The 19,103-nt window shown below is 45.5% G+C and overlaps 1 protein-coding gene across 1 annotated transcript; it reads right to left on the bottom strand.

The window, feature by feature from the left end:
* Positions 1–3,078: 3,078 nt before the first annotated feature.
* LOC308142337 (steroid hormone receptor ERR2-like) lies at positions 3,079–17,132 on the bottom strand (the record flags this gene model as incomplete). The annotated part of the gene is made up of 4 exons (XM_080512686.1): positions 16,796–17,132; positions 13,491–13,559; positions 3,673–3,997; positions 3,079–3,105 (listed from the first exon to the last, which is right to left on the bottom strand). Exons 1-4 carry the CDS (start codon positions 16,843–16,845, stop codon positions 3,079–3,081), a joined length of 471 nt encoding a protein of 156 aa, XP_080368812.1. The 5' UTR covers positions 16,846–17,132.
* Positions 17,133–19,103: the final 1,971 nt, after the last annotated feature.

The following is a 19,103-nucleotide window of genomic DNA, read 5'->3' as shown; positions in this document are numbered from 1 at the left end:
TGACTGACTCATTGATAGCGAAGCTTTGAACAGACTAATATTGGACAGTTTTTATAAACTGCTGAAGAAGAATAATAAAAAAAGATTTTATACAGTTAATTCTCTATAAATCCTTAAAGATCAATGCAGAAACCAAGTTATAATTGAATTGTTGTGTTTAGACTTGATTAGGTTAGGTTATTATGGTATGATACAACAGTAGCATATTTTTTATTCAGATTATTTAAGGGGATTTTCATGTTTTGCGCCAACGATGAGCCAGTCTGTGTCTACTTTGCTTACTATATTCTAATCAAATAACAGCATTGAAATGCATTATAATGACATTAATTAAATTTACATGATCTAAAGAAACAGAAAGAGTTAAATCTGGAGAACAAAAAACAGCATGGATGGAAGTAAAAAAATTACAAATGCAATATAAACTGTATTTTTTAATTATTTGTGCTATTTTGCACACAATTTGCAACATGTAATCTCTCCTCTGTAATCTGATTCACCAAGTTGATGAGTTTGATATGCCCTTTTGTAAACAATAAATGTATCTGTAAATGGAGAAAATGTTGATCTCATTGGAGAAATATACTTTAATTAAACATATTTTAGACGAACGAATCGAATACCTAAAATTAAGATGTACCTTACAGTATATTTACATAAGCAATGCAGTTGTATTTAAAGCTTCAGTACTTACAGATATAGATAAGGGATTAATAAAGTATTTCTATTGTACGACTGTCTTGGAAGGGTTTTGGAATTCTATGTAATGCAGCCTTAAAGCATTTTTTTTTTCGGTTCCATATTTGAAGCGGAAAAGCTAATAAACGTCAAGCAGTGACGCGATGAAGGATGTTCAGAAACACTGACCGCTCCTGTGACAGTATGGCAAGTTTCATTTTCACGAATGAGGCCGACTGACCGAAGCCTCCGTGACCCGGAGGCCACGGCGGGTTGATCCGTTTTAAGAGAGGTTACGGTTTGGTTACCAATAACATTACAGAGTGAAGGGAGAAGAAAAAGGATTTCCCTCCTTCTTCTCTTGATAAGTATCTGTCTCAATCTATTTTATGGCTTTTCAGGACCCATGCCAGGGCACAGGGGGGGGGAAGTCAAGCCTTGTAAGTAAATTACAGTAAAATGGCAGGTATTTCTCATCAAAATCCAAACTGACTTTTACAGGCTTACTGTCAAGGTCTATTACTTCATGTGAAAGAGGGCCACCGAGTTCAGGTGGTTTTCAAGCAATTTTACACCTGAGTTCAAAATGGGAGGAAAACACAGTTCAAAGGGACATTTATGTTTTGGATCGGTGGGGCACGGGAGGTGTGGGGCCGGGGGAGGGGGGGGGGAAATGAGGGCATCATGAGAACGGGACTCGTTCTGGGATGGATGGAGATCCAGGTTGACGTTAATTTGGGTTCGGCCTTGACTAATGCAACTATCTCCACGTACGAGTTCAAGGGGCTTTTTCATTGGATGAATGGGTGACAGAAGATGGATTCGCCGTCCTCCTTTGTTGAAAAGGTAGAAGCATTAGCTGAAGGGGCACAAGCCAGAGGGGAAGTGAAGCCGATGCAGGGATAACAAACGCCGAATATGTGCATGAATTTATAAGCACGGAAATATATATATGTTTCACGAGGCTTTAATGCATCTGGAAACTAATTTGCCGTTTAGAAGGAGCCATTGTGCTGCAATAAAGCGCGCAAGGTGAACACAAGGTGATAAAGAAAATGTTCTGTACACGGCGAACATTAACTTAGCATGTTTGCCCTAAGTGTTATAGAACAATGTGATAAAGGGCTGGAAAAGACAGCTCCTTTGTTTTCCTCTCATTAGAGAGGGCCGTCTCACACTCCACCCTTGACTGCCTCGTTATTCCTTTAATTAATCAGTTCTCATCAACGGCACCCTCTCATTCTTCCAAGGGCTCTACATCCCGCTATTTACCGCCTCCATTTTGCTCCGGCAAATACTGCATGTGTTTCTTTTATCATTTCGGGAGGCTCTCACCTCCCCCCCAAAAAGTCCCCGCGCCCTGCTGCCTCCTCTGCCTGGGACCCCTGTCTGAATATTATGCCATTAAGCCTCCCCTCCTCTGCTCTGAAAGAGCAGCAGGGTCCCTCTCCAATCTAAAGAAGTCTTGGGTTTTTTTCCCCTCCTTTCCCTGAAATTACCCGGCGACGCGTGCCTGAGTTTCTAATTGGCATGCCCGTCCCTGGAGACGGCCCCCTCCCTTCTTCCTAATGAAAAGCCTCGGCCTTAATTACACTTTCCAAACGCTGATTGTTATTGACAAAACTCCTGTGGCTCGGACAAACGACGGCAGATTAGCTCCATTACAGGCAGCCCTCCAAGAAGAGAAAGAGAGGGATTTCAAATCGACAATGCAAAGTGAGGAGGGGAAAAAAGAGGAGCTCTCGGTTTTTTTTTTCTCTCCCATGTATCTCGCTCTTAATTGTTTCAGCCGTTGCTCCACTTAAGACGTCTCTTTCTTTTCCCGATGCCTCTTTTCTGTTCCATTGTGTTGCCATCAGTGTACTTTGGTGAGGGGACAAAAGCCCAGTTATGTTACTTGAGAGAAAATGTTCATCTTTTGTCAATAGACAGGATTGCTGATGGCAGCATGGGTAAACAGGAGGATTTGGCCTAATGCTTTTGTTTGCCCGCAAAAGGTACATAGACTGTCTAAAGCTGATAGGGCTATAAGGGCCAAAATCAACACCTCGCATCAAGACCGACAGCCCGCCGTCCATGTAATGCCTGCAATCATTTGCTGATGGAAATCTACTTAAAGCAGTGGATGAAAGATCAAATTTCTATTTTCTTCCACTATTAATTCATTAGCGTTTGGCCCCTTCTACCTATTTTATCTACTTTTTTCCAGTGCATGTATTCCACTACTAAGCCGACGGAGCTTAGGCCTGGGCAGCTGTGCCTGTTGTGCAGGGGTTTGTGTTTTTTCTTTCTTTCTCCAGGCTCAACAGTATCTTCGTTCTCCTGATTAATCTGGAGCAGAGCGCACAGTTTCACAGTGGGGGGCCTTTCATTGCCTCTCTAATGAGAAGCTGTGATACATCATGCCTCGCAGATACCCGGTCGTACCTAAGTCGCGAGGCACGCAACACACACGCACAAAATTTATATCAAATCGTGCATCTGGGCAAACGGTCCGGCCAAATCTGATCTCTGACTGATGCTGTTTCATCCACTGAACAACAACAGATCACATTCTAATCTCACTAGTTTTGTTTGTCCACAAACTATATACTTCGATATCTGATTCCAGTTCTATTTGCCCGCGTTTGCAAGTTTGAGTCCGATCCTAACGCGGATACATTTGTATCGCTATATAAATATTTATTTGGGGAGGCTGCAGGTCTCAGGAGGAAGAGGAGGCATCTTCCACACTCCAGTGAATTTTTTACATAGTGAGATGCAGGGACTGAGGATGTTTCGGTGCTGTCGCGAGGCCAAAGGTGTCGTGTATGGAGGGTGTTTTTGTGTCTAGTGATGCGGCGACATGGGATGAAATAACTTGTACTGAGTATTTGTTGGGGGGGGGGAGGTGAAGGGAGGAAAAATACCTTGTATTGTCCTTTTAAAAAAGGCTTTGCAGGCCTCACAAGAGGCTACGCCATAGTGATACCCCGAGGCTATATCTCCACAGACCAGGCACAGCCTCTTGGGGAGGGAGTTCAACATGTATTCGCACTTTATGGACGAGTCCTCCATGATGGTGCTGGAGCAGTCGTCGTAGCGTTTGCGGCAGGTGCCGGCCCCGAGCCCGCCGGGGGTGAACATGGGCGGAGAGTCCAGGCCGTTGGAGTGGCTGTTCATGGCGCTGACATAGCCGCCGCTGGCGTCCGAGTTGCCGCTGGGGCTGTGGTGGCTGACCGTGTCAATGACCGAGGAGGGACTGGACGGCTCCGTCTTGATGTAGGACCCACAGCTGGAGGGTAGGTGCCGGTCATCAGCGGCCATCCTATTCAGCAGCCTGGGGGGGGGCAGGGAAGAGAGAGGATGGGGATCATTAGCAGGGACTTTATAGGGAAGTAAATAATCTCATTAATTAAACAAGTGAAACACTTGGCTTGCAGAGATTTTTTTTTAAATTATTATTATAATCAATGCCAGACAAACTCGCATTCTCCCTATAGTCTATATGATCATGTTTAAATATGTTTAAATGAATAAATGTGGCTGCAAAATCGTCTGTAACATTGCTGCGTCTCTCCAGGAGCACTGGGGTTTTTTGTTTTTTTTCTGTCTTTCCAGTTGTCTATTCTTTATACCGCCGCTTTCTAATATTCCCCATAAACCAGTGAACCAAGAGGAGGATACTAAGTGCTTCATTAGCGACACACCACAGCAGCTGTAGCTGCGTTTTACACACACACACACACACACACACACACACACACACACACACACACACACACACACACACACACACACACACACACACACACACACACACACACACACACACACACACACACACACACACGCACACACACACACACACACAGTACACAATGCACAATACAAACACACAGATAGAGAGACGGGGAAGTGAAAGGCAATGAGAGGCAGAGGGAGAGAAAGAGCACTCAAATAACTTAACACACAAGCACACACACACACACACACACACACACATACACACACACACACACACACAGACACACACACACACACACACACACACACACACACACACACACACACACACACACACACACACACACACACACATACACACACACACACACACACACACACACACACACAGTAAAAACCAGGGGCATCTCTATAGTTTAGAGAGCACAGTGGACCTTGGCTTGTCTCCTTGAGTCAGCAGTCAACCAAAAGGAAACATGATGGCAAGATATTGACTTTTTCACTGTCTGCCTAATAACTGTATTTTGGAGTACATGCAATCTGATGCTGTAACGTGTGCAGGCTAAAGTGCAGCCTTTTGGCCGCGGCCGCAAAATGCACTCCGAAGCCTTCCCTGCCCGTATAAATCTATTTCAGTCGTGCTCTATAACCTTTAACTTGAAATTGCACTGAAGGGAACAACGGGAGGAAATAAAAAAAAACAAAAAAGAAAGAAACTTTGCCGGGACAAGCTCAACTCGTCTCTCCTCGGCAGACACACTGAACTGAAGGGGCGAGGCGGCGGTGGAGATGAATAACTCAATGTGCCGGGGATGCCATGTAGACACAGTAACCTCGCAGGGTCAAGGCGAGGTCACTCGCTAACATACACACACACCCCTTTGCATTAGGTACCGTGGCAGGGGTGAGAGGTCGCCTGCACTTGCCTGCATTAACAAAATTGAGCCTTGCATGGCTTATGCAAATGTCGATCCAGGGGTTTGCAGTGAGTGGCAGCTCGACAGCCCCAAGTTGTGCCTTAGCACATTAGGTCCATTAGCATATTGCCAACTAATGGTAATGTTTACATATTTGACATGTCAGTTTACCGTCGGCCAGGGGACGCTGGGGTGTTTCTGACTGAGCGCCGTCTCTCTGATTGGACAGCAGCGGCCTGTCTCCAAAAACCCTCAGACATTTAAAAAAAAGATAAATAAATAAATAAAAATACATCAGATGAGAGGTTTCCACTGAGATGTCCCCTATTGGTGGGGCGGACTGCTTCCTGCTCTCCGAGGCAGATTTAATTGTGAGGATGGGTGACGGAGGGGTTCGGGCCGAGGGGGTCAGTGGGTCAACCTTATTTTCTCACCCCGGCTTCCTGGGCCCGTGGAGATGGGGGTCAGCGTGTCAAATTAAATCTCATTCCCGGGTTTCCCCTCCCTGCTGTCATGTATATTCATCGGAGCTCCAGGTGCCTACCACTTCTGGAAATTCACAAAAAGGTTAACTGCTAAAATAAATAATAAAAAAAATGCCCCCTGTTAAAACCGTTGACCTTGTGGAATAAGCCCTTTGCCTGAGCAAGCCTGGAATTCCTCTCTTGCAATATAAAGCCTTCACTTTATAAAAGTGATACACAGGTACCGCCGAGCTCAAGAAGAGATGCCGTTTAATTATTTACCCTCAGCAACTTTCATTTCAAACACTGAATATAAAACCTTAAAGATGGTCGTTTGTAATTCCTGTGATAAGAACTCCTCTGCTCCTCAGCCGCCTTGTAGAATCAAAAAGTGCTTCACTTTCGCGGCTTCGTCGAGCAGAACTTGCCGCTCTTGATAATGAATGCAGATTGCATCCCCATAAATTAATGCACGGCTCTGTGTTCATCTGCTTTATGTTCTCTGTTTCAGATGGATATGTGCACCTGTGCGATAGGGCACCTGCACTTGGCTTATTAAAGGCTATATATTAAACCGGAGGAGCACAAGATGGCTCCATTTAGCTTTTATTTCACAAATTCAGAGTAAGCTTAACCCCAGTTCAAAGGCCACCTTCAGGGTGACACTTAGCATAATTGCATAAGTGTCTTAACTGTTTCCCCTCCAGCTCAATATGGTCATTTATAATAAATGTGCTGGCTGGAATCCCCTTAACTCATTCTGCTATGACACATTATACCACTGCTATGCTTATGTTTTTAACAAGCCTGCATATATTGATTAATGACACTGAGGGAATACTAACCACTTGAACCTGGTGTATTAATCAAACAGTCTAAAATATTTCTATAAATATTCGTAATCTCTGATGGGACAGGTCCAATTTAAATCTATAAATACAACCCAATGTGAAAAGGAATTATGAACATTAAATAGTTTGACAGCAGCAGTCGTCCTGATAAATAATTCAGTATGTGGGGCAGGTGCTAATTAGCCTGCGTGCTACACAGACAGGAAAAGCCTTTGCTGGACTACCTGAGACTTGATGCTGTAAAATCTATAGTTCTGTCTTCCTTCCTTCCTTCCTCAAGGTAAGAGCTTTTTCAAATTCTGCTGCCTGGCTGCCCAAAGGAGCAGCGCTCGTCCAAGACACAGTATCTCTCTCCCTCTCTTTTTCTCCCTCTGTTCCTCCTCCTTTTGTTCCCTTTGTACCGATCAAAATTCATGCTGAGTAGTAGGTTATGGGCCCGCAAACGCACACTGCGCAGTTTGTTTTTAATCTGATTCCACCTGGCCCTCCTAACAGAATTTCAGATCCCTAATATCATTCCACTGGTGCTGCTGTGACCAGGATTAGCCGGCCTAATGATCTTGCGGCTCATCTCACGCGCTCGCCGCTCCTCCTACTTCCGAGAGGAGGACCGCAGAGCGTCTCAACATTTCCTCTGCCTGCGAAGCAAAAAATCCTGAGCGCAGGACGACACCGTCATGAGAACGTAGAACATTCGGGATCTAATCGGGCCAATTTGTAGGAGCGCCTGCCGAGAGCTTCCTGCCCCACTTCACTTCCTGTTTGGTGTTTAAATCCCAATCCCACACTGGAGAAGTGAGTAAATTCCCAGCAATGTCCTTTTCAGTCTCAAGGCCGCGCGACACTAAAAACACCACCTTGATAGCGTTTGCTCGCCTCATCCCAGAGTGTCACATCCCTGCTACCTGATCAGACTGGGGAAGGGTTTGGTTGTGGGGGTTGACATGTGAAGGCAGGGTGACGGTGATATCAGATGCCCCAGTAGGGGCAGATCTGTCTCGAGAGCCCCAGGCGATGTGGCCTGATAAGCCACTGGCCCCAGAGTAAGCGCTGCTAGAACGAACTCAATTAGCTCCTGACAGACCTCCTCTCAGCCCGGCTCAGCTAGAACCCGGTGGCAGCTGCCACCCTGACCCCCCCCCCCACCAATCCAACCCCCCCACTCCCCACTCCAGGAGCCACCGCCACCTCTTACCGCTAGACGCACACACACACACACACACACACACACACACACACACACACACACACACACACACAGCTCACAACCAGGGTAACGCAGCATCCAAATTCAAGCAGCCCATCGAAAGTCACAGAATTACATAAAGGGGTTTGTGTGGCACCCTGCTGTGTGTCGGACCCGGGACTCGAGGGACGAGGTTTTGTGGCCCTTTGGGGGGGAACATGGGAATGGAGATTCCAAAACACTCAGCTGAAATATGGAGTATGCTTTTCTATCTAACTGGCTCCGGGTTAAATGACCATCAGGGGAATAAGGGCCAAAAGACTCTCGGGGCAATATGCATGAGTGTGTGTGTGTGTGTGTGTGTGTGTGTGTGTGTGTGTGTGTGTGTATGTGTGTGTGTGTGTGTGTTGGTGCTGCAGACAGAATATGAAGGATGGAGATATTGGGGGGGGGGGGGGGGGGGTCGGTTGACGGCTGTGGTTTGGTTGGAGGCTAGCCCGGCACTCCGTGGGGACTCATTCTAATCTATGAGGGAGAGGCCCCTAATTTTGGAGTTTCTCATTCATTAGTCCTGCTCGGGCAGAGGAGGGGGGTGGGTGGAGGGGGGGGGTCTCTTTATGCCAGACACTCAGGAGAAGCTGACAGAGATTTATGATGTGCGGATCTATCAAGGAAAACAACGGGGAAGTCGAGGAGACGGACAAACAGGAAGGAGAAGAGAGACTGAGAGAGGAGTGTTTATCATACCAATAGGGAGCGAGGGCCCCGGATCAATAGACGGTAGACTAGGGCCGAGTGCAGGGTTACCACTTGGAGCGGGCTACACCGCTCTGTGGCTTGGGCAATTAAGTTTTTTTTTTTTTTTTTTTTTTCCTTTCCTCAGTCTCCAGCAGAGGATTATATTTAGCCGCTTCGCAGCGACGTTACTGTAGTCTTTATAAAGCCATGAGCTCACTCCACTACGACAACATGAGCCCCGCGCTCCAGCAGCACCACCAGACAGGCCCAGCCAAGACGCAGATCACATCTATTGATCCCCCACCCTCCACCCTCCACCCCCCCCCACTCCTTCCTGTTCCAGAGATGCTGCTGGCAGGAAAGCGAGGCCCTCTGGTGATACAGGCGCTGCTGTTTGTCTGACGTAAAGCGTCTGGGCCGCGCTGGGCAGATCCAGTTCTTCTGAGTTCAGGATGTTGAGGGAAGCAGCTGGCTAATGATAGAGCTCCTGTCAGTGTGTGTGTGTGTGTGTGTGTGTGTGTGGGGGGGGGGGGGGGGGGGGGGGGGTCGTCGGCTGCTTAAACTTCCAGCCGAGGAGAGCGACGGGTTAATGGACCCGGTGGGAAAAGCTCTCTGCAGAGTTGGGACGGCTCGTCGCGTGTGTGGAAAAAAGGAAGTTCGGGGTAATTCCAGCTTCTAGCCGGCCAGCGCTGCACGTTTGGGATCACATTTTTTATTCTGGGTTTTCATTAGAAAAGATTAGTTTTCATTACATCCATTATGTGGCACAGTCATGCTATAATTTAACAACACACATTTACAATGGCTCTTGATAACTACAAAAAAGTAATTACGGTCCACTGGAACAAAGTGGAGGCCGTTTCCTGCAGAGCCTGTCGCAAGAAAAGCGGTGTGACACCAGACACAAGCCGGCGGTGTGTGATCCGTCACTGATACACTGGTGCCAATATCAAGATACATTCTCTTTCCATACTGGGAGACGTCTGTGGATCAGTGCAGACGCTTCCACTCCTCCGCTGTCCTCACTTCACCACTTTGGAAAGGATAAATATTAAGATGCACTTCAGCACTCGGTGCTCGTCCTCATATCCACACACACGTTCAAATAAATTGGAAATCATTGACGTTGCTTTACGGAAAAAATTAAACATATATATTGTGCGATTCAAATATTTATATTTTTGAGATTTATTACATAAACTGAAATATCTCAAGCCTTTAATATACATTTTAAATAATTTCAACTTGTAAGATGTAGAAATTAGAAATACATGTTTTAAAATATTAAAATATTGAATAAAATCCAATATTTTTTCTTTTTTTAACTACATGTAAAACACATCACTCTAATTTTAAAAAGACGTGCATCTTTTGTAGTTCATATATAAATAACTGAGAAAACAGTTAATTGTCCAAATATTATTCTAATTTATTGAGCTCTACCTGTATTTTAATCCCTTGTTTAATATTTGTATAGCATCAGGGAAACACAAATGTTTATAATAGCGTTATGATTTATATCCTGTCATCAGCAACTCAATTTTGAACAATCAAAATATATTGTAAAATTGCACATTTTAGGAATATTAATAACAATGATCATAATATAGGTGAAAATTCACATGACATCGATGATAGCTATAAAAGTTGTAAGATGAAATCTTTCAATCTGATTGAGAGAAAATAAAACATTTGAGAGTAAACTTCTCCAAAGGTGAAGGAGAGACTTCTAGTCGTGCTTTTTTTTCTTGTGTTTTCACATGTGTCACAAACAGAAAGAAATATTATCATAAAGGGTTAAGGCTATTTAGCACAGTCCAGTGTAAATCACAGGTTTAGACACAGTCAGTGTGCGTACAGGGGGGAAGGAGGCATAGAGCCATGCATGAAATTACTTCATAATCTTCCTCTGATAGGCCGTCCTTGTTTAGGAGGAAACTCTACCTGCCTAAAACAAAGAGCCAATCCAGCGACCGCCGTAAATTATCGCCCTCATCATGCGAGGGGCCAAATATAAACAGACAAACACACATGCGAGCGCACGCGCGCGTGGATGGGGGGGGGGGGGGGGGGGGGGGATCAGCACGCTTAAAAATTAGCAGGTTTAAACACAATCAGACGAGTCAATGTTTGCACAGCCTCGGTGATCTGGGCACACGGGTGAGTTTAAAACAAACGTGCACGAGGCACCGTCTCCAACCTGGCTGCGGGGGAATCTGAGCGGATTCCTCCAGATTGAAATCTGGGTTTGAAGCGCGCGGTTCAAACGGCTTCCAGAGTGGAGTGATGTTCCTCCCGAGCGCCATTGTTATGACTGTCACACACCGCGGCGGTCGACATAGTCATAGCAATAGCCTCTAGCTTTTTAGAGGCTCATCTCCACCAGCTGCCACACATTCTCCATAAATAGTGCCGGCAATAAAAAGGCGGGTGGGCCTAACTGATTTATACGCTGGTGTCCACCACCACGCCATTCAGGAATAATTAAACTTTGGGGATATTTCCTGAATTAATGCATCTCCTTCGGGGGGCTGGGTGAAGGAGGGGTGGGGGGGCAATGTAAACGTGCAGAGCAGCGTTCACCATGTCTGACGTGTCAGGTCATGGGGGGGGGGGGGGGGTGTGTGTGGGGTGGGAGGGGGGGGTTCCACAGTGACGGGTTCAACAACCAACCTCTCAACGTGACCATTCGATTGCAGTCGGGGCGGCAGGGCCGGCCTCATAAAGAGACATTTTAATGTGAACATGTTTTGCGACCAGCAGGCAAATATACACATAAGCACACGCTCGTATAATTTGACGGCAGTTAGGGAAAACTGGGAACACAAGCAGAGAGGCAAACACTTGTTTACACTCGTAAATATCCCAGTGATCAGATCAGATTATTGTGAGGCTGCAGAAAATAAGATGGCCCCCTAATAAATAACGTTGCAATACTTTAGAGATCAGCAAAACAATTTCTTTCAATTCTATTCCAATAACTAAAATCAGTCAGTAGAAATAGTAAGTACATGTAGATCAGTGCTTTTCATGACTTGTGAGATGCAACGATTGTTAACGAGAAAGAAAATCAAGTGTTTTTTGCAAAAAGCTATTTAAATCTAGAAAGAGATTTTTGGTCTAATCGACAGATGCATCTCGATAAATCTCAATATTATTGTTCAATCAGCTGTTTCAGTTAGTCTTTCTAAACTGATCGCAAGTAAGCTGAAAAAATATTAAGCATTTTCATTGTAATAATTTTGGCCTCTGAAGAACACAGGAGGAGAAATAATAATTTGATGCAACTGGATTAAAAAGAAACTTGAGATGTTTCAGTTTATATATAAAAAGTATGGACGCTTCACTGTTTTAAATTTTCTTAAAGGGATTTCTGGATGTTTATTAATCTGAGAAAAACACAAGAGTAGAGAGACGTCACACACACACACACACACACACACACACACACACACACACACACACACACACACACACACACACACACACACACACACACACACACACACACACACACACACACACACACACACACACACACACACACACAGAGCTCTGCTTTCAGCTACATGCAGTGTTTCTACATATGAGCCTGCAACGTTTGACCACAGCTTTCTGAAGCATGCCGGCTTAAAACAAAAAGGAAAAAAAAAAAAAAAAAGGGGAAAAGAGAGAAAAGAGAAGTCGTAGTTGCTCTAAAAGCTGCAAATGGTGGCGAGGCGACGCAAAGACAACTTGCTGTAGCTGTTAGTGAGAATCAGAGCTGCTTCTGTGGCGGACGGTTTCAATATTGATTTCATAAATAAACAAAGCTAACCATCGATCCTAATGTTATTTTGCATTTCAATTACTGCTCCGAAACATAACCTTCAAACAACTGACCGCTCAATACCAATAGCCTTCACTGATAAACACCCGTAGAGTCGCCCACCTTACATCACGTTCAGTGTGAATCACTGTCTCGGGGACCTGAATGCAGCTCGAAGAACGACTGCAAGAAACTTCTCAAAACGAACCAAACTCCACTTTTCTGCTGCCAAACTCAACGGCCGGAGTTAACAGCTCTTTCCTTTCTGCTCGACGTGTGCGTTGGGACCGTATGGAAGCGTATGGAAGTGTATGGATGCGCCCGTGCGTGCGTGTGTGCGTGAATGAAGAGGAGCCCTTCAGCGTTGGAGCAACAGGAAGAAGTGCTGACGCACCGTGTCAGTGATAGCACTCTGCTGCCACAAGGGCATGAGAGCCCACATAGGCTAGCATTATCCTTCTAGGACTAATGGACCTGGTTATTTTTAAACAGATTCTCGCACTGCGGTGGAGGTGTCCAAGGTTACCGTGGACGAGGAATCGCGGGGGAACGCAAGCAGTGACGGTGGGTGATTTCTGTGTGGGTGCATGTTGGGAAATGGGACAAAAGAGACATGGCAGGTAGAAACAACGGGCCGAAACTGAGACGTGCACTGACGAAGGTACCAGGTTACGGCTCTTAGTGGCATGCTGTATGCATTAAGAGACTTGTGTGGCTGGCGTCATGCTGATTTAAAATATAGAAAGAAAAAAATAAATAATCAAGAAAAGAAAAGAGAAACAGCCTCTCTTGGCTCTGGATGCTTTTGTGGCTATTGTTTTTAGCAGTTAAGCGTCTGGCTGCTTTGGTGCGGCAGCAGAAGCACTAACCAGTATGAACCCGAATACCTCTGGAGCTACAAGAGAGTGAACAACCACAGACTGCCAATACACTCTGCATCCACATTTGGCCTGGAGAGGGACAACATGCTCCCCCCCCCCACAACCCCCCCCACCCCCCCTCCCCCATAACCCCCCCCCCCCCCCCCCCCCCCCCCCCCCCCCCCCCCCCCCCACCTCCCACCCGCTCAGCCGGAGCTGAGCTGAGTGACATATTTACAGTGAAAGTAATGATACTAGATACCAGAAATGAGAGGGCTCCAGCGTGGCCAGTGGACTCAGGAATCTCTCTAATGAATTGGATAACAAAGCCCTGTTGGTACAAGGAAGAAGTATTTAGAATGGGGACACAGATTGAACGAAGCACATTGAATAGTCTTTAAGAAAAGGCCCCGTGAACGCTCTGGGAGATGAGGAGGGCGGGAGTGGGACAGGCGGGGTGAGCGGCCGCTGCCCGCTGCGGCCACAGAGGCCACCGGCTCCTGGCTCTTTGCGGGGCGGCCATTCTCGGCCAGGAGCCTCTTCTGGTAATGTATTCTGAAACCAAATTACCGTAAGCTGATCCCATCTGGATAGTGTCTGTGCGCGGCTGCTTTGGTTACCCACCACTGCCTCTAGCCTGTGATAGCATCTCCATGAAGACAGCAAAAATCTGATTAGCCCAATAACAATGAAACACTTGGTCAAAGAGCAAAGAGCTTTTAACTTAAGATACACTAATGCAATTCCCTCGCCTTGTTTTCTGAAACCTAATAAGAATCAAGTGGACGGACTGCGAGGGATGGAGGCTCTAATGCAGCAAGCTGGGAATGAAGTCAAATAAATTGAAATCTAATTCATCACTGTGTGGTAACTTCTTTGTGCTTCTGTAAAAATACATTAAAGGCTCTTATTTCATGAAGGGAAATTTGATAGGCTGAGTTAGTTTATAGCAGCGGCTGAGGGAGAGCGTGGGGTGTTGATGGAACAGTTAAAGAAGAAGAAGTCACATCTCAATTCAGAGCCACTCAGATCTGTGTGTGTGTGTGCACGCGCGTGCGTGCGTGCGAGTGTGTTTTCTAGCAGGCTCAGTGGAGCCCACGCTGGCAACCGTCAGCCGGAGCCGACTAATACTAGATCAACACAATCCTGACACACACACACACACACACACACCACACACACACACACACACACACACACACACACACAACACACACACACACACACACACACACACACACACACGCACACACGCACGCGACGAGCGAGAAACTCCCTCAACAGGCTTCAACAAGTGAGGAAAAGTTAAAGAAGAGTAATGAGATGCACACACAAACTGCATTATCTGAATATTCCCTGAATCTAAGGTCCCGGATCGTGGAGAGGCTGGCGGGTGGAGGTTTACCACAGTAACTCCACTACTCTGTTGTTACACGCGTCCCACTAATCCTCTCACCAGCCTTCAACCCCGAGTAAAGACCTGCAAATACCTGCAATTATCAGAAAAAACACAAACTGCGAGTGCAAACTGAAGCCACACGGCCCAAAAACACTGATGCAACAAGACACACGTCACTAATCCTGAAAGGATTTATCAACTTTACATTATTCACATGTCAAAACTCCTGTTTTTTCACTCATTAAGGTACATTTTCTGCTAAAAGCTAAAAGAATAAATATATTTCATCACAATCAAACAATCTCCTCCTCTCTATAAAGTCTTATTCGATATGAATTACCATTTTCTGTTAATACCTACACATTTCAAATCAAACAATATGGCAACAGACTCAATGAGAAGGAAATGTGCAAATATTTATGAAAAATATCAGACAAACTAGAAAAGGATTACACACATTTAGGATCCTGTTCTTTTTCAATATTATGAATGAAAGTCGTGAAGAAAAAAAAGGAAAATCATATGTGAGAGTGAAGCCTCTGGTTTAAACATGCACCCTGAAAGGAAACTGACACACTGATCAAACACTTTCTTAAACAAAGCATAAACAATTTGAAGAGTAAATCTATTTTAAGCTGTAAATATAATTTCATATTTGTTGGACATTGAGGAGGGGGGGGGATTAAAAATCCTTAAGTTCATTACGCTAAATTGTGTGCAGATCTGCTCAACAACAGGTGTAAAAAGCAGTTTGCTTTTCAGCTTAGAGAAGAAAAAATATAAATATATTTAATCTTGCTTGATGTGTAACAGAAATATTTGGTTCTGTTTGAGATTTAGGATTAAAGTGCATCAGGAGAAAATGTGTGATTCTCTTTTAAAGGAAGACGATTTGGATTTATTTTGCAGGAGGGTTGAGATTTCAGGTTAATTAACACCACAAGTTTAAACATTTGTGAAAGAAAATAGATAAACACTGACATGTGACCTGATCACTAATTAAATTAATAGATTTACATAGACTGGTAATTCTCGACATTTTTCAGTGCCTCTGTTACTTATAATACAACAAATTTGAAAATGTGGAGTTTTATTCACTGTAGAATTAAGATCCAATACAGAAACACACAATTTGGCATAAATGATAACTACATACTTTACAATTTTCAACGGTTTTCTATTTAAAAAGATAAATAAAATAAAGGAAAACACTTCTTTTCAAAAGCTTGAAATGTCTACAAATCTTAAGTTTATTACAGATGTAGAAGAATATCAACTGAAAGAAAAATGTCAATTGTATTTAAGAAAGAAATGAATGAAACCAAAATGGCTTTTTGCACAAGTGTGAAATTTGACTCTGTTTATTTTATGCATCAATCTGCAATGTGTTGCTTAATTATATAAAAAAAATCAACACTAACAAAAAAAAAAAAAGAATAATTGAAACAAGTTGTGATAGTGAGTTTGGCTGTAGAGCCTGTGTTGTGTGTGGAGTGTGAAGTTGCAGTGCAGGTCGCTGTCCCAGCAGCCTGTGTGTGTTTCTGCTCGCCGCCTGGAACCGACCCTCGGGCTCCCTGAGGTTACAGGCTCCCTCCATCCGTCTCTCCCCGGCCACAAATATATATTACGGCATGTCATTTATCCTCTCCCAGTTCCACGGATTCGCATTAATCTCATCTCCTTAAAATATTATTCTCCTTCTCCCCGGGCGGCCGGATCAGGGAACAAAGCCATCAGCAAACAAGCTCCTAACACGAGCGGACAGGTATCCCAAATTCTTCAGGGAGACGATACAACAGTCTGCAGACGGGGCGAGTTTAATCCATCGGTCATGCTGAGGATTGTTTTCAATAAAGACGTTTGTTCACACAATAAATCTACACATAAAGAGCGGCGGCTGTCCAAGTTGCTCTACTGGTGTCAACTAAAAACAAAAACAAAAACAAAACAAAAACAGAAACAACAAAGCTGTTTAGGGGGGGGGGGGGGGGGGGGGGGGGGCGGTGAGTTGTGGTTAGATGAAGAGAAAAAAGAAATATATAATAACAAGGGGAAAAGTTAAAGTGTCTCAGCACTGGACAGGAGCAGGGAGGTTTACAGGGAGACATGAACACAGACGGGTTAAAAAGGAAAAGTGAAGCAGAGGCAGAGAAACGAGGTGCACCTACTGGTTATGATAGCTGAGAGGGTCTGGAAGACAAAGTTCTGAAATGTCCATCAGTCCAGTTTTAGCATTCCAGGAATGAGAGGAAGAGGAAAGAGGAAACAATTGAGACCCGCTTCTTTCCCCCCAAATGACGGAACGCCGCCTCAGAGACAACGCCGCCAACAACCCCCTCCAGCACCGTGCCCCCCCAGCCTGCACAGGTATGTCACACTCTGATGGATGGAGTGGGCGCGCGTGTGTGTGTGAGCATGTGTGTTGTCTATGTGTGTGTGTGTGTGTGTGTGTGTTTATGTATATATGAGTGGGAGAGAGAGAGAGAGAGTCTGAGTGTATGAATGTGTGTGTATGAGAGAAGGAAAAGAGAGGGAGTGAGTGAAGGGGGGAGGGACAGATAGAGGTAAAGGGGGGGAGAGATAGAGGTAAAGGGGGGGAGAGAGAGCGAGAGAGAGAGAGAGAGAGAGAGAGAGAGAGAGAGAGAGAGCGAGAGAGAGAGAGAGAGAGAGAGAGAGAGAGGCAGGCGCAGGCAGCAGGCGGGATGAGCGCTAAGATGGAGAGAGCATGAGAGTGCGAGCGAGAGGAATGACTCTTTCCATGGCCGGGATGGGGCTCTTTAAGACTCAAGGGCTTGATGAATATGGAACAGCTGCTGTTGGCTGGCTCTGAGGGGCAGGACTTAAAGCGACAGAGGGGCCGGCGGAGCACCGGGGGGGGAGGAGGAAACCAAAAACGCTCGCACACGCCGCCGTGCACAAAAAACACACACACACATGGCTCCACGCGCACGCAGACAAAAAACAAACCTATCGCGTGAACAACAACAAGACGTGGCCGGACGGTGCGCGCATTTCAGAGTTTTGTTCCTCCACAGAGGTCAAGAGTTCCCGGGGATAAAAAGTCAATAAACCGATTTAAAATGTGAGAAATGCAAAGACTCACTAAAGCAAACACTGACGACATCACCCCGGTGTGATTAACGAAGTTCTGCAACTGACGTCAACCGCAAAGTGAAATCAAAAAGCAATCGTGACAAAACTTCCGTCCGCCGGTACAGAACCCATCCTCACGTTTGCAGAAGAGTCAGATCAACATCCGCACTCTTTCGCTTCGCATGACAGCAGTGGGCTGCAAAGCCGCTGAGGGCGGCCGGTGCAGTGTACCGAGCGGCGTCGCTCGCCCCATCAGGGCACATGTGAGGGACCATTGTGAACCTCTCGCCACCTGTGAGAGATGATCTCAAGCCATAACTCATATTCTGGAAGCCCATCAGCTTCTAAAGCGGCGGAAAATCCAGCCCTGTCTTCTCTAACCCCCCCGGCTTTAGAGCCGCCTGTGTTTCACTGTTGATCAAGCCCGGTAAGAATGCCGAGAATGCAGATAGCGTTTCACAGTCGGTGAGGGGGTCTCCATGTTACTGTATCCCCACATTATAAGGACGGAGCTTACCATGGCATCTTGACACTTCGGCCCGAGTCGAGCGAGAAGAAACGGCGGCTCTTGCCCACTCCTCAGAAAAACTCACAGGGTGCCCGAGCGACGGTCTCCTGCCTCTTCACCGAGCAGCAAGACTGAGCGAGGAGGAGCCCAGGTCTACCAGCAGATTCATGCAAAAAAAGAAAAAGAAAAAGTGTGCTGTGTGTGTGTGTGTGTGTGTGTGTGTGTGTGTGTGTGTGTGTGTGTGTGTGTGTGTTGCTCTGCTGCTCTTCACTTTTCTCAGAACAGGAACAGCCACCCCCCCCCACCACCACCACCACCCCCCCACCCCCCGGAGAGGAATCCAGTTCCATTCATCGGCTCACGTTTCTCTAATCAATGCAAAAACATCACGCAATCCCTATTGATCATCACAGGCCTATTGATGTGCAGCAGCAGAGCCTCCACGGTGACACAGATAACACAGCATCTGCTCTCTTTTTCGGGGACTAAACAAATGACTAAATAAATGAAAATCCAATTAAGATTAATGATAAATCAAACACCTGTCAGTTCGACTCACCGGAGGAATAAAATCAAAAAAGAAACCTAAAGAGACGAAACAACCGGTAAGAGATAAATTAAATAAAAATAACTCAAATAAGCCATGCTTATTCAAGTTATAGGTCTTCGCGTGATCTGAACCATCTTCTCAATGTTTCAAATCAGAAATAAAATGGAACTTTAAACACACTTCCCCTCCTGTCGAAGCAGGAGAGTTCACCTCTGAGGACTGACCAGCTGACTCCAACTCACTCCGACTCAAATGAGCAAAAAAAAAGCCTGTATGAATGTTTTTTTTTTCCCGCGGCCTCCAAACACTCCAGTCAGACACGGTG

The sequence above is a fragment of the Blennius ocellaris genome (assembly GCF_963422515.1).
Source record: "Blennius ocellaris genome assembly, chromosome: 17".
NCBI classification, from domain to species: domain Eukaryota; kingdom Metazoa; phylum Chordata; class Actinopteri; order Blenniiformes; family Blenniidae; genus Blennius; species Blennius ocellaris.
This window is presented reverse-complemented; position numbering and strand designations above follow the sequence as displayed.